This window comes from Lepeophtheirus salmonis, chromosome 8 (genome assembly GCF_016086655.4).
Source record: "Lepeophtheirus salmonis chromosome 8, UVic_Lsal_1.4, whole genome shotgun sequence".
Classification (NCBI taxonomy): Eukaryota; Metazoa; Arthropoda; class Copepoda; order Siphonostomatoida; family Caligidae; genus Lepeophtheirus; species Lepeophtheirus salmonis.
In genome coordinates, this window is record NC_052138.2 from 15,984,319 (window position 1) to 16,000,354 (window position 16,036).

The 16,036-nt window shown below is 29.8% G+C and overlaps 1 protein-coding gene and 2 long non-coding RNA genes across 3 annotated transcripts; 2 read left to right on the plus strand and 1 right to left on the minus strand.

Moving 5' to 3' along the window:
• Nucleotides 1–7,808: 7,808 nt before the first annotated feature.
• LOC139906105 (uncharacterized) lies at nucleotides 7,809–10,715 on the plus strand. The gene is made up of 2 exons (XR_011781366.1): nucleotides 7,809–10,161; nucleotides 10,219–10,715. It is a non-coding gene; the product is annotated as an uncharacterized lncRNA (long non-coding RNA).
• Nucleotides 10,716–13,052: 2,337 nt separating this feature from the next.
• LOC121122767 (6-phosphofructo-2-kinase/fructose-2,6-bisphosphatase) lies at nucleotides 13,053–15,092 on the plus strand. The gene is made up of 4 exons (XM_040717806.2): nucleotides 13,053–13,295; nucleotides 13,380–13,661; nucleotides 14,333–14,550; nucleotides 14,620–15,092. Exons 2-4 carry the CDS (start codon nucleotides 13,425–13,427, stop codon nucleotides 14,903–14,905), a joined length of 741 nt encoding a protein of 246 aa, XP_040573740.1. The 5' UTR covers nucleotides 13,053–13,295; nucleotides 13,380–13,424; the 3' UTR covers nucleotides 14,906–15,092.
• LOC139906104 (uncharacterized) lies at nucleotides 14,951–15,482 on the minus strand. The gene is made up of 2 exons (XR_011781365.1): nucleotides 15,391–15,482; nucleotides 14,951–15,336 (listed from the first exon to the last, which is right to left on the minus strand). It is a non-coding gene; the product is annotated as an uncharacterized lncRNA (long non-coding RNA).
• Nucleotides 15,483–16,036: the final 554 nt, after the last annotated feature.

The following is a 16,036-nucleotide window of genomic DNA, read 5'->3' on the forward strand; positions in this document are numbered from 1 at the left end:
CCTAAATAATGTCCGACACAACACTATTACTAACAACGTTCTTTTAGATATTGTACTTAGTTATAGGTTTGTAGTTACCCTAAAAGACCGATAATGATAGTTTCTAGGACTGAACAATTTTATTAGGACAGGATCTTTTAGTATTTTTATACCTATCCAACACTAATAATTATACATCAAATCATAAATATATTATTAAATATTATGCGATTATCCTGTGATTAATCCATGTGATATTTAGTGTTCTCGCATTTTCATGAAAAACTGGATATTCAACTATAGTTATTACTTATTTGTGCTAAAGCCCATCACATGATTTTTATTCTTCGAAATAATATTTGTGTGGTGGAAAAATACGTAGTCTCTATTTAAACTTATATTAGTTGAACAGGTATTAACTATTTATTTCTAGTATAACATATGTATTATTATGGAATGGAGAGATGATGATGATGAATTCATTATGATAAAAAGTGCGTATACAGTCTAGAATTACAGTATAAGAATTATCTGCATATATAATATTTAAAAAAACCTCCAAAACTATGTGGTAAACTCTTTTTAAACTATATCTCAAGGCCTCCTTATTGTTGATGAGAAATGTATGATTTTGATCATTTGAAACCACTTACGTCGTTCATACTATAAAAAGATAAAGATCATTTTATGGTTTTATAAGGTTTATGTCACCATTTCCCCACAAAAGAAAGTTGTACATATTAAAATACTAGCAGTCAGTGGCGTCGGAGTCGTGGAATCGGTCCCATTTTTGGCGGAGTCGGTACATTTGTACGGACTCTGTCAACAAAAATTATTTAAATTTATTTAAATAAAATCTAAGGCTTATATTAAGTATTCGTAAAGTTATTTTCTAAATGGTTATAAATTATAAGTATCTACTACGATTATTTTATTAAACTTATAAAGTTAACTAATTTATAAGTTTACTTCACAAATTTCTAACGTGCTCTATAGTCTATGCAATCACAATTCCCAAACACTTCAAAGTCTAAATTATTATATTAGGTAGAGTATAGCCACTAGCCTTCCTAGTTCATTAATTAGACTTGTAAATAGGCAATTTTATGAGAAAAAAGTGTAACATTGCAGTGAGATGCTGTGTGTATTGTTGTTTCTTGGCTATGAATGCATAAGTGATCTTCTGATACTTATGAATGTATTAGCAATAGATAGATTTTTATCCATTTCATTTCTTGTTTATCTAGTTAAATTTCTTATATTCCAAATATTTTCTTTATACATAACACAATTATTTACTACATATTACTAACTACCTATAGCTATAAATTAAATCTATATTTGAGGACTCAAATGACTCAATAATAATTATGTTGGCTATAAAACATGTTATTTAAAATAATTATGTGTGTTGGAGTTGGGTATTTTATGTAGCCTAGTGGATGAAAACGTGGATTTATAAACAGGTTCCGCAACAAATATGATTCCGATTTAATGGTATTAAGCTATCTTATTAATGATTTAAATAAACTTTAACTAACCCCATTAGAAAAAACAGAGTCGGCCAATTTTCAACAATGTTTTTTTTTTTTGTAAATAGACCGAAAAGTAATCATTTTTTTTAACTAAAAACTACATAAATTGTCCTCTATTCGCGGACAGCGCCTTTCCAATCCTCTCCCTGACTTTAAAACACACTTCCTTGACCTTTGAGTACCGGGGTACCCGATATACTCGGTGATTTTGCAGTCACTTTTTCCAGTCTCATGTATGGCCTGGATAGCAGCAAGGTTGACACAGACTTTGGCCTTGTTACTGTTAAGGGTCACAGGCGCCATACTGAAAATAACCAAAATCACTAAAATGATTGTCAAGGGTGTAATTTTTATAATGGAGAGACTTGCTTAAACTAATTTGAAAGCTAGTTATATTTTCTTTAAATTGGTGATACTTACATACAACCAGGGTGGCGGAGTCGGTACAAAAAATGCCCGACTCCGAATTAAATTAACAACGAAAATAATGATTGAACGAGGTTAATTGAGCCGTTAATACTTTTGACATTTTTTGCTTTGCTTTTCTTCTTTCTGCTCCTTGATCTTGTACCATATTCACAGGGGCGTCCGACAGATTATATGTATATTTCTTTTTTTTAAGGGGGGCGGGGGGGCCTTCTGGAATAAAAAAAAAAATCCATACCTTTTAACAAAAATTTAAATTGTTTGAAAAAATATTTCAAATTTTATATATTTTGTTAAAAATTTCAAAAATCCATAGCTATTCACAGAATTTTTTTTTTGGAAAAAAAATGAAAAATTACAATCATAAATCAACAGCTATTCACAAAAAATGTAATTTTTCCGAAAAAAAGTATCTGAAATCAAATTCCAAGTATAATTTTTTTGGAAAAAATTTAAAAAATCCATAGTTATTCATAACAATTATGAATGGGCCGAATTTTTTCCTTAATTTCAAATATTGTGGGTTTATCAATTATCTTATTACTTTGAACCAGTTCTTTTAAGATGTTAATATTTTAATAGCTAATAACTTACATATTTCTTGAATTATCTCTTGAAAACTAATAATGACTAATATATAGACCTACTCTACATATTTAAAGGACGTATATTTTTTTCGTATGTGTTGAGTTTATACAAACTACTTCATCAAAGAAGTAAACTTTGGTTTTCACCCATTCCATATTTTGATAGTCGCGTAATAATTATTTTGACTGATTTCATCTCTTCTAAATGATTTACTTCAGTTTCATGTGTGGTAAAGTTATTAATCCATGGACCAGAAAGGGTTAACCAATTAACCCTAGGACTTAAAATTTGTTGATAACTTATGTATTATTGAAGCTATTTGCAATGGATGACTCAGCAAGATGTTATCGTATTTAATAACATTTAAAGATATTAAATAAAGTGAAGTAAATATTAAGACTTTCCTCTACAAAAATAGCATCCCTATTGATAAGTGATATCCTCTGGCAAATAACTTATTTTCCTTCCCATATACATACAAAGTTACTAAAGTAGCAATATGATTCGAACTACATGCTACTCTATGTTATGTTTATAATGATCATTAATGTGTATAATTAATAAGAACTATTACTATACAAATGAATATTCATTAATTTACCTACGACAACAATAATGTTTTATTGATTTTCCATAAATTATGTAGTAAAGCAAAGAGATTAAGAACAATATTCATCCATATGTATTTACAAACAAATCCCAGCTTATTTTTTTGTCAAAGTTCGAAATATATTTACAAAAAAATATTAATAAATAAATCAATGATGTTGATTTTTTTTTTCCCACAAAACAAGAAACAAAAAAGATGTATTTATAATTAAAACTAGTCAAAATGGAGCCACGTAGCTCAGTCAACAACGTGCTTGGGTGAAGTTTTTTTCTTAAACTCACTTTGCGTAGTGTCTATCCTCGATATACTTATATTTAGAGTTAAGTAGTTTGTAATAAAAAAAGAACGCGAGACATATGGTACACCTAAATCAAGACCCTTTGTAATATCAGCTACTATTATATTATTACTGCATACATTACTTTCTATATTTAAGTCAGCCCTAGTTCAGGGGAAATATTATAACTATATTTAAATTCATATATATTTATTTTATGATGTATTTTTAAATCAATTTACACCAAAGGTAGGCGAGAATTCTTCTTTTCTATTAAATATTAAACAAAAAAGAAGAAAGAGCTTACCCATCAACCGTTTTTCAATTTCTAATTTTAAACTTAAATTTTCGTTACAAACTACTCAATTCTACCCTAATTAAAGATAAGATCCTTGTAGAAAAAAAAACTTAGTATAAGTATTATAAAAGTAAAAAACAGTTGAGGTATGTGCTCTTTCTTATTTTTTATTCAATATTTAATTAGTTGTGTAGATGTATACATTTCCCTCTAAAAGAAAATTCTCGCCTATTTTGGGTGTAAATTGATTTTGAAATGCATAATAAAATTAATATTTATGAATTTAAATATAATTATTATATTTCCTCAGCAGTAATACAATTTTAAAAGTAGTAGGTTTTCTTTTTATAGCAGTAATTCATTTTCTTCTCCCAAAATCATATAACAGGGACCCTGATATTACAATAATTCAATAAATCCATATGCCTCACACTCGCCTTCTCTTTACTCTCTTACAAAAATCCTATCTCTGATTATAACATTGCTGAATTAAGACCCATGTTAATATCAGCTGCCTGTTATATGATTGGGGAAAGAAAATCAATAATAAAATATATTAACCTAATTAAAATCTCAGAAAAAGTCATTCCATAAAATATATATACCATTTGTCTAAAAAATGACGCTCAAAATTCTGTTTATTAAGAAATTTAAATTTAAAAAGTAATCTGAAAAAAGGAAGGAAATAAAAGTAGGCTGCATATATTATAGCCCCAGGCCCCACTCACACGAAAAATCATCTTGAGGGCGTGGCACAGCGGAAGATTAATAAAACCCAGAGAGTCAGTAAGAAAATTCATATGTGATATTCAAAAGATATTCTTTATAGAGAAATAAATACATAGAAACGATAAGATACGCGAATGATTGAGCAAAGATATCAGCTGATAAAAAGGTTATACTAAGACCTCACTTTCATTAATAATCGGAAAATCCAACAAGAGAAACTTAAATAATATATATATTTTGTTGCGTATTCAACTCTGATCGACACTGATGGCGTCATAAAAAGTTAACCAATTAACATTTTTCCTTTAGCTAACGTTAAAATGATTATATACCTTCATACGCAAAGGTAAAATAATATACTGTAAAACCTTGACATATAAGTCTTGGATCGGATACAGACATTGGTTCATAGTGGACCACACCCCTTAGGAGATGGTATTTTACTCACATGGTTGTTCTAAAGAAGTGACTTACTCCATTTAAAAGAACTTAATGAGATAATTCAGATAAATGATACATCAAAAATATTTAATCCTAAACTTTATAGTTATCACCATTCCATTATTTTTGTAAAAGTGATGATCCTATCCTTTTTAAATAATTTAAAAATTAAATTATTAAAAAACTCGAGATTGAAAATATATATTATTATTTTTTAGTGTATTAATTAATTTACCTCATACCACATTTTTCATAGTAAGCATTATTGATAAGTTTGAAAGTATTGAATGTATTAACGATATTTGAAAAATGCCAGTAAATGTTATGGTCTTCAAGCATTTGCCTCAGCACTATATTGTTAATCAAGATTTTAGATTGATTACCTTGACAGTTACCATTAAAGTTTTATTCTCTCTTTAAATTCAACTTTATTTTTTACCAATCAGCAGTTGCTATTGTAGTGAAATTTTGAACAAAGAGGCTATTTATATTTGAATTAAATTGTTGTATAATAGATTGACTAGACGTTGCTTGATATGAAGTATTTTTGTAGGATTTTTTCCCCTTCAAACAAACATATAATTGCTTTCAAAAATGCCCATAGGATCGTTAATACAGCTTTTATATTTTCTAAGATTGATTCCACGCTTTTTACCCAATGCTCCTGTTTGAATTGCATGGCAAATTTTCGTTTAAAACCTTTGGATATGAATTCGGGCACTCCAAAGTAGACGTTCTATATATCACAATTCCTACATATAAGGATAAGAAACTTGCATTGGTACTCTGTCCATGGTAGACTTTATTTACCTTCATGAATTCTGTAAAATAAACTAAAATGTCACCGTTAGGAGCTTCTATTTTTCCCTGACAAATCCTACTGACTACAATTTTATCTTGAACTTTTTCATCAGAATTTAAAATGATTGAAACGTCTACAGGCCTTTTACCACCACTGCAAGGTTGAGACCAATCACCTACCAACATATCTAATAAATATTAAATGGTATGGAAAGGTAGTTTTGAATAATGCAGCAATTCTGTGAAGTCGATCTAGTAATTTTTGTAAAAAATATTTTAGAATGATCGATAGCATTTGGCAATGATAACGGTGAAAAAAACTATTTATTTATTCTTCGCAATCGAGTTCTGTGCTTGACACCAAGCAAATATGGAAAAATAATCAGGATCACCCATCCAATATCTTCTAATTTTTTTTAGCATTTTCTATTTTTATATCTCTAGGATCAGAAATTGACTTAATCTTATCTCCACAAAGTAAACAAATGTAATCCCTAAAAGTTTCATGATATTGACTAAACAATTATTAAATTTTAATTATTTCTAATCATGAGTTTTTAAACATTTTTTTTCTTTTATGTGGCATAACTTTTACAAAAATAATATAACTGTGATAACTCAAAAGTTTAAGGTTAGATAATTTTCATTATTAGTTTTTCTGAAATATTTTAAATTAGGTCATTGAAATGGTATAATGGAATAATCATGTGACTCAAATACCATCTCCGAAGAAGTGGGGAGCATTTATGAATATTTCAATTTAGTTATGATCAGGGCATCATCCCTAAGATTTTTTCTTTGGGGAAGAATTAAACACTTTTAAAATGTATCTTGAAATTTTTTTGAGGAAAAAAAAATATGGAGTATTTCTTGATAAATTTAATATGGTAACACTGATTTCCTTTTAATCTACAACAAAAAGGTTCAAGTTTCCATTGTGAGTTCAATAAGTATCAAAATTTGTGGGGATAATTCCAATAACAAAGCAATTAGGGATGAACGTTGTGTACTTATATTAGTTTGTAAACAAAGTACTACCTTGCGGCAAAATAATTTACCATTCTGAATTATATTTAATATAAAATAAAAATGTATAAAATTGGTGACATTTTGACATATTATATTTCAATATTTTCCTTACTCAAAAAAGTGTTTTAATTGTTATAAAACTAGGCCCCAAAATTGCCGACATCAATAATGCTGACGTACCGCTAATATGTTCTATTGTTCTTTATTGTTGTTGAAGAAGAGATCAGTGTAAATAAAAAACTATGTATAGTGATAAGAAAAAAAAAATGGTTGAAGCAAGTCCTTTCTTCTTTTTTGTTCATTATTTAATAAGTCGTGGGAGTGTTAACATGTCCCTCTAAAAGAAGAATTCTCGCCTATCTTTAGTGTAAATTGATTTTAAAATGCATAATAAAATAAATATTTATGAATTTAAATATAATTACATTATTTTCCTTGCACTAATGCTAATTTAAATGTAGAAGGTTCTTTTGTTTATTACAGTAATTCATTTTCTCCCCCAAAATCATATATGAGGAGGCTGATACTAACAATGGTCATAATCATACATATAAATCCGGTGTGTTTTTAGCTGGCCCGTTAATTTGTAATTGTATAAAGCAGGAATTTTCTTTTCCTTTGTAATTGTCTTTATTATTTAATTCCTGAGTAGAGAACATCATTTCCTAAATAGAATCAATAATTTTCAAAACCTGTTTTAACATTCGGGTATGCTCATAAAACCTCGTAACCCTAAGGATTTGTTGCGGCGATATAATTGTAAGTCCTTGTTGGACTCAGAGTAGAATTGAGGATCGACATCGGAGTAATTCTAGCAAATGTCCTCGTTTATATCCGTTTTTCCTTCCTTTCTTGTCACAGCTGATTGTAGCTGATCTAATAAAACGTCATGTTCTCTTCTCCAAATCATTCTTTAAATTGTTAGGGTTACCAAGATGATTTTCGGTTTATTTTATTATCATATCCATTCCACACTGAATTTTCATCTTTGGTTATAATTCAGTAATTCCATATGTATCTCTCCTGCCTTTTCCTCGCACTCTTAGACAAATCCCATCTTTAATTATTGTATATTTTGTATTACTTCAGAGCAGGTATGGTTGTTCGCAACGAAGTCCTGAAGAGATTTGTTATAGATAATTTTTCCAATCAATATAACAATAATAATTTCTAACTCCAACTCAATTTGATTTTTAACTGTTGCAACCGTCCTTGGGTATAGGAACAGTTGCAAAATATAACAAGTCGTATTCAAATGCAATTTCTGGACAAATTACAGACTGTAATCTTTACTTTTTATCTTTACTGTACTCTTTATAGATGCAAACAATAGCCGACATACAAGGGTGGTCTAAATGTTTCTGACTTCAACGTAAAGATGGTAGTACTCATAAATAAAAGCAAGTCATATCTATCTAGCATCTGTTGACAGTTTATCAGCCATTTTGTACAAAAAATATTTAATGACAGCTACATACTCGATTTTGTCCATTTAAAAAAAAACACTCAAATAAATTCACTCAAACCATGCCTCCAAATTGGCTGAAACTTGGTGAATATCTGTCAACTGATGTGATGTAGATGTGACTAGATTTTATTTACGAGTGCTCCTATCTTCACGTTGAGGTTGGAAACATTTCAGATCACCCTCGTATGTTTCCATGTTGTGTCAAATTGTACCGTGTCCTAGTTGAACTATCTCCAGAAAGTTGAGCCAAAATCAAAAAGTGTTGCACCTGTCTCCGCTCTTTACAGTAAAATTTGACTTTGCTCATAAAAGATAACTTATAACTCCATATTATTCTACTTCCATTCTATGACTTCTTTGAACTTGTTTATATGTTATTCGGTTCATCAAAAAATAATAAAATACAAATTTAAAGAAACAGTTACAAAATGGAAGCAGACTTGATGTTTGTTATTATATTTTGTGAGTCGATGAAGTTGACGACAATGGATTTCAATATATTTTATGAGTCAATTTTATAACAATTTTAAATATTGCTAGAAACTTGAATATCTCCATTGTTATTTTGTACATACACATATAAATTCTTCAGTTATCACATGTCATGAGAGAGAGAGAGAGTCCTTTCTTCAATTCAATGAGACGTATGATAGATACATCAAGTTGTACACAGGCCCATGGTCATATTCCTCTATGTTTTTTATTTTTTTCTGTATAATTATGAAATGTTGTTCCTTGTAGGTACATAATTGATTCATAAAATTGAATATACAGAGTAATAATAATCGTTGGGGACACATATGATGGAACATTAATCTTCTATCTTTGTATTTAAAACATGTTTTTATCTCTGCAAATCAGGTATTTGTAAAAACAATCACTCTTTGTATACATTCCTTTGTAGTTGTTTTTTTCTTTATTGGATGGTTTACAGACTATTTGTCTCTCCTTTGTTTTTTTTCATAGTTTTATATATCCACAATCAAAATCCTTAAATTCTACCTTTGAAATCAAAGGGTTGTCAACCATTTTCCTCTGTTTCTCCATAGGTAATAGTGAGGAAAACTATGAGGAACAAATGCGCAATATTTGTCCCTTAGCTATTATTGTGGATATAACCGTGACTAGAATTTTTTGTTTAGAGTTGTTAGTAAAAAAATTTTAAATCGAGGTGACATATGTAATAACTTTTTTTGATTTTTAAGGCAAAATTTGACACATTTTGACAATTTATTGAAAACGACAATTTATGACATCATGATATATAAAAAAAAATAGGATAACTTTTTTAAAGAAAAAAATTTAATTTTACTTTTTGACATTTATTTTGAAAATGTGTGTATATAAATTTGACAAAATTTCTGCCCTTAACAGAAAATATTCGAAATTTATCAAAAAAAAATTCCTATGAAGAGAAAGCAGACTCTCCGACAAAAATTCACGGGTCCCGGTATGCACTTGTGTTTTTTGTTACAAATCCATCAAGGATTACACCTTTTTTTTGTATTTCATGAGGGTTTTCAACATAACTTTAATGCAATGCCCATGACTTTAATGTGAGCATTTTTGTATGTTTTGCACAGGCAGAATTAAGGATTTGGAATGCACTGACTTATGCATTTGATTTAGATTATACATCGATTGCCCATAAAGGGAGACAAATATTTATTATCCTCTTTGATATATTTTAAGGAATCTAATTAATTTTTCCCTTTATAATAAATCACTATTAAGTAATTCATCACTATTAAGTACTGAAAATATAAATAAATAGAAGGCATTCATTCGAAATGACTACCTTTAGCATCAATTAACAGTCGTATTGAAACTCCTAAACTCTGCTCAGCAGCAATAATGCTATCTTTATATATTTTACTCTATTCTCGGCTCATTGCGGACTGTAGGAATTCGAGATTTTGATGGAAACGCCCTTACTAATGGACTAAACAGTACCCCACCATAAATATTCAAGGAGTTAAGGTGAGATGATGATGGAGGTCAGAAGTTTTTGTCCAAAATAAAATCATATTTTTCAAGACAGAATTTTTGGCTCCTATGGGAGGTGTGGCTGGGTTGCCGTCTTGTTGTAGCACAAAAGGAGCCCCAAGGACCCGTAAGCATGACTTCAAACCTAGCTCTTTGACTCTTCGTGAAACTTCTATGGATCCAACGATGTCCATCCAAAGAAACATAGAAGGGAATCTTCTATCCCCTTGGCATCGGAGTGAGGTCTTCCACAACTTATTGAATGACTAATAGCTTCTCCATCTTTGATGTTTTTTGTCTTCTGGATTTTGAATTAGGAATGTCGGCATTATGTTTATTTGGTTATTAAAGTAAAATCAAATCATCTATTCGCTTTATTTTTTGTGTTTGCATTAACATCGATAGTCTAAGAATTGAGTAGTACCAACGGTGTGAGAAATTTTTATAAATATGTGTATAATTTAAGCCTTTTAAAAAAACTACAATAAATATGTACCAATGCTATAGTAATAAAAAAATTTGGTTTAAAAACCAAGACAAACTCCAAATCACTACTTGAAAACCATATATGTACACAATTTATTTACTTCATAATTAAAAATGCAGATTTAAAAAAAAAAAAATATATATAGCCTCTTTTTGGACAAATTAATATCTTTGTAGACCAGTTATGAATGATTTTATTTTAACTGATGACTTCGATTTGAAGAAAAACGAGGTTAAGAATATGGATGACTCTTTATTTATCTTCTTTTTTTTTTCTTTTTTTTTTGCAAATGACGCTGTTTTTCGTTTAAAGTCCAGGATTGACACATGCCACTCTAATTTGATGTATTAAGGCGGGTTACCACATCTATCGTGCGTGTACACGTCTAAGTGTATAATATACATACAAGCATAGGGTTACCCGGTGTTGCTCGGGCTAAGGAGGGAGCTGGAAATCACACTGACAATGATCAAAATAATTGAAAAAAAAAAAACCTTCCATATACTACATATGTATACTAATAATTAAAATATGGCTGTTTTGTTAATGTTGAGAAAGATCCAGAAATATCTTATTATAATTCTCTTACCATCATAATAGTAAAATGGAGTTGAAATTGAACATACCAAATACTACAAACTCGTATACTACATACTCATGATAATATGAATGTTTCGTTGTTGTCGAGAAAGATCCTGACAATTTTAATTTATATTATCTTACTATGATAATAACGATGGAACGCAAAATTGACTATACTATAAACTATACATTATACTATTCAGAATATATCAAGCGGTTATGTAAGGTAAACAAAGGCGTCCGCAGGATCATATTTGGGGGCTTGGTTATTTGATTTTTTTTTTCTGAAAAAATATCTCAAAATAAACATTATTTTATAAAAAATTTGATAAAATTAACTTTTAAGGAAAAAAATTTATAAAATCGATAGGTCTTATCAAGAAATAAAATTTTTTGGAAAAAAAAATTCAAATATTTTAGTTTTTGAAGAAAAAAAAACTAAATTTTCTAGTAAAAATCAAAAAAAAATTAATTCGTGGGCGGCTACAGCCCCTACAGCCTACCCTTTGCGGACGCCCCTGGTAGACCAGAAAATATCATCGTAGTAACCCCCCAAATAATCTTACTATTGGCTCTTGTAAACTTAGTTCTATTATTATGAATGTAAAAGAAAAATTATGCCCTAAAAATCGGCACTCCCGTCTTGGCCTGACCAGATTCAAAAGAGGTACCCATGCTATATTTAGCCTCCAATAGCGTGGGTACCTATAAGGTACACACACACAGACAGACAGATACCAACTCTATTTTATACATTCACAGTAAATGATAAATGATATTTTAGTGAGAGCAACTCTTCTCCCGATATTATTTATATATATGTATATACACTTAGACGTGTACATTGTACACGCACGGTAGATCTGGTAACACGCCTTTATTTTTTTTTCAAACATGGACATAACACTTTTATAAAACTTTCTTGTTTTGTTTTTCTGAAAAATAAGAACCAGTTCTATTTCTCCCTTATACATTTCCTTGTATGTAGATTGTAGATGCAAGTAATCTGCATTCAAATTCGATTTTAGATCATTCTAACAATTCTAGTCATAAGAGATGCCCTAAATGAGCATAGGTTGTCCTTGTCATATTGAAAAGGAAGGAATAACGGGGGCATTGAAATAATTAGGGACATCGTCATATATATTTCCCTACTAAATTCTCTCAATCAGTTAATAATGAACTTGAAAATGCCTGTTAAAATGAAGTTAGTTCTTTCAAATGTTTAGTTTTATATCGAGGGGGGGAGGGGGGAGGAGGTAAGAAGTATTTTAAAATACATCATTTAAAATTCAAAATGGCGAAATGAACGGTTACCAAGGATTGAGTTTAAGTCTTTGTATCCATATCCTTCGGACTGTAAGTACTACAACGGGTTAAAAAAAAGATAAGCAATATCATCAAGGAACAAACTTTATAAGTTTTAAGACTGATATGCAGGACTGAACTGCAGTCTTCAGTTCTAAATATGGATCGACACAACACTAGTTATGTATTATATTATTTTCTCGGCATGGTATATCTATCTGATAGGTCCGAAAATTAAAGTTATTAGATTGTATAATATGCTCCTAGTATCTATATGTAATCATTCCAATGAATAAAAGACACAATTTTAAGGGCATACCGGTACCAGCGTCACCCATCATAGTATTATACAGACAACCTAGGAACCACTCTGACTATAAATAAACTCAATATAATATCTATACCATGGATGACCTCTTTAAAAATGATGTTTATATTTCTAAAGAGGGAAGAAAATGCGGACCCCTAAAATGAGTGCGATGATCACATTAAAAATACAACTCGACTCACTCTCTCATGTCTATGTAGTAGGTATAGTATTATAATTTATAGTATAAATATACTATCATACCTAAGTTACTGCCCAGATGTGTATTGTATATTCAGACATTTAAGTTGAGCTTAGTATTTAAACAGAACGGTTTTATATTCATATTCTTTTTTGAATTGATCATTTGATAATTATCTTGTTTAATGTATCGTTCAGACACGGGGGTCCATCATTTCTCTCGACTAAGAAGAAGAGTATCTGGTTCGTTTCCTTTGTTTGTCTACCCTCTTTTCCCTAAGACCTAATTCTATTTTTGTTATTTTTATTATTTTTTTACATTTGTAGCTGATTCACCTGATATATTTCTACCTACCTCTTAATCATTCTTTCATGGGTCGGCGGATTACGAACATGACATCCGACAATAGCTCTGTTGATTTTACTTGGTCTGATGCCTTCAAAAATGTACTTAAATCATCTCGCAAATTGAGAATATCTCGACATGGCGAAAGTCTATACAATGTGGCTGGGCTCATTGGGGGAAATCCAGAGCTGAGTTCTAATGGAGAAAAATATGCTACCTCACTTGCTAATAAAGTTAATAATTTTATGCTTAAGGATCTTCAGGTGTGTATTGGTCCTAGCTCTTTAACTTAATTCATTTCTTTTGATTACTTAGTTCTTTTATTATCATCAGATAGTGATCATGATTTGTAATTCAATCATGTCGTTTACTGTCATATACTGATTAATGTTAAATGTATCAACAAACGCTTCTTTTAATCCTTTCTTCCACGTTTATTTTTGTACATAATATTCTCCATTCGTCGTTTCATCAAATAAATCTTCTTTTGTCTCTCTGAGACTACATGGATGGTGTAAATAAAGTTTTCAAACTTATAAATTAAGTGTCACATAAAATTATAAAATTGACTAACAATTTTTATTTTTATAAATCTCAGTTTATTTGTATGAAAATTGATTTTCATCAATTCCCAAGTAAGCATTTATGAATGTAAGAACATTTAGGTTTATCTCGGACTGTTTATTGATTTTTGAGTTATTGGTTTTATGTTTTAATCATGGCTTAACTTATTACGTAATATCCAACATTTCCATTTCTTAATATACTTACATACTTAAATGACGTAAACAATATTTAATTTTTTTTTCTAAAACAAAGGTAATTGATTTACTCTTTATTTTCTTTTTATTCTCTATCTAGCTCTTTTATTACAATTTAATCAAAAATTGTATATTCTTCACACAAAAAACCTATCTATTAATTATTTTTAAAGATATGGACTAGCGAATTGATCAGAACTCAACAAACTGCTCGATTTGTGAAAGGAGCAATGACAAAACTCTCTGATTTAAATGAAATCAGTTCAGGAGATCACGATTCCATGACTTATGAAGAAATTGAAAAATATTTCCCTACGGAATATGCTGCAAGAGATAAGAATAAGTTAACTTATCGATATCCTAATGGAGAATCCTATCTTGATGTATGTCGGTAAGTACAGAGTCCCAACATGTGACGTATCATCACTTAATCCTCCATTTTTTAACCCCTTATGTAAAGACGGATTGAAAGAGTACTGACTCACATTGATTCATCAGATAATCTTTTAATCATATCACACCAGGCTGTGATTCGCTGCTTACTCGGAGCCATTCTCAATACGGATTTTGAGCAGATGCCTTTCATTAAGGTTCCCCTTCATACCCTGATTGAAGTTGACTTCTTTGAGGATGGACGCCTCCCTGTTGTCAATTATATTCCACTTCATATTGACACCTCCAAAGAGAAAAGAGGTCCTTCCATGTCTGTATCTCGTTCTACGGAGTCAGCTATTGCTGCACATTGAATGAAGAAGGATTTGTTCTGGGGTTACATTTGTAATATTTATTTGAAATCTTCTTCATCCCTTGGCTCGTTTGTTAATTTGGATGTACCAATTATTGTAATTATTTCATGACTCCGAAAATCTTATTTATTCATTGATGTATTTATATTTTACACATAACATTACATATATTATAATGAAAACCTAATCATTTCGAGTTGAAACTTTCTTTAAAAAAGTATATAGATAGATTGATAGTTGATGTTCCTGTGCCGTATACTTGGATTCATCAGACCAAAGTAATGTTACTTCACTTTAGACATGTGTCCATATAATTCACAGTGAATGAAAGTTAATAAAAATAATACAAATCCCTTATTTGAATATAACATGTATGGATCGTATTCACTGGCGTCAAAAATTGAATCATAGTTGAAGGAATTTCCAATATTCTAAATTAAACTTTATCAAATACCTATAAAAGTTAAAACAAAAAGACTTAATACCTGCATGGAATACATATGAAATATTTTTCTGGGAATGAACTTTTTTAGAAAGTAGATATTGTTTGCATCAAACAGTATTCATTCTTGTTTTGTTTTTTTGTTTGTTTTTATAGGCATTTGACGAAGTTTATAGTTAAAGACATATCAACTATGGCTATCAATATAGTATTAGCTTCAATTATTATACTATTTGTGACGTCAGTGAAAATACTCCATAGGTCATTAATCATTTGAATCCTCATTACCCCATAAAAAATCATCATAATTAACTACGAATTTCAAATTAGACTATAATCAGCATAAAATACTGTATTTAGTCCTAAAAAAAGTGTTACTTACAATCAAGGTTAATAGAAGTACAAGGTTTTACCATAACATTTTACCATAACGTTTTTTCGACTGATGTTTGACTTCCACCACGCTTTTTAATAGCGATGTCAAAGAGTATATACTGTCACTATTAATCATATAATTTCTAGTATTATATGGTCGGTATGGTACATCAAATTTGAAATTCTAGCAAGCCCAATTACATGATGGTCTAAACTTTTATTTCTATTAACCTTGCTTACATCATTTTCAGTTAAGAATAGTTTTTCTGCTTTGTTGATTCTATTTGCCAATCCCATAGATCACAAAAGAGACG

Coding starts and splice junctions, on each gene's coding strand:
- LOC121122767 (XM_040717806.2), top strand. CDS start 13,425: ATGGGTCGGCGGATTACGAACATGACATCCGACAATAGCTCTGTTGAT. Junction 13,662..14,332: donor TTATGCTTAAGGATCTTCAG/GTGTGTATTGGT, acceptor TTATTTTTAAAG/ATATGGACTAGCGAATTGAT. Junction 14,551..14,619: donor TCCTATCTTGATGTATGTCG/GTAAGTACAGAG, acceptor CCTTATGTAAAG/ACGGATTGAAAGAGTACTGA.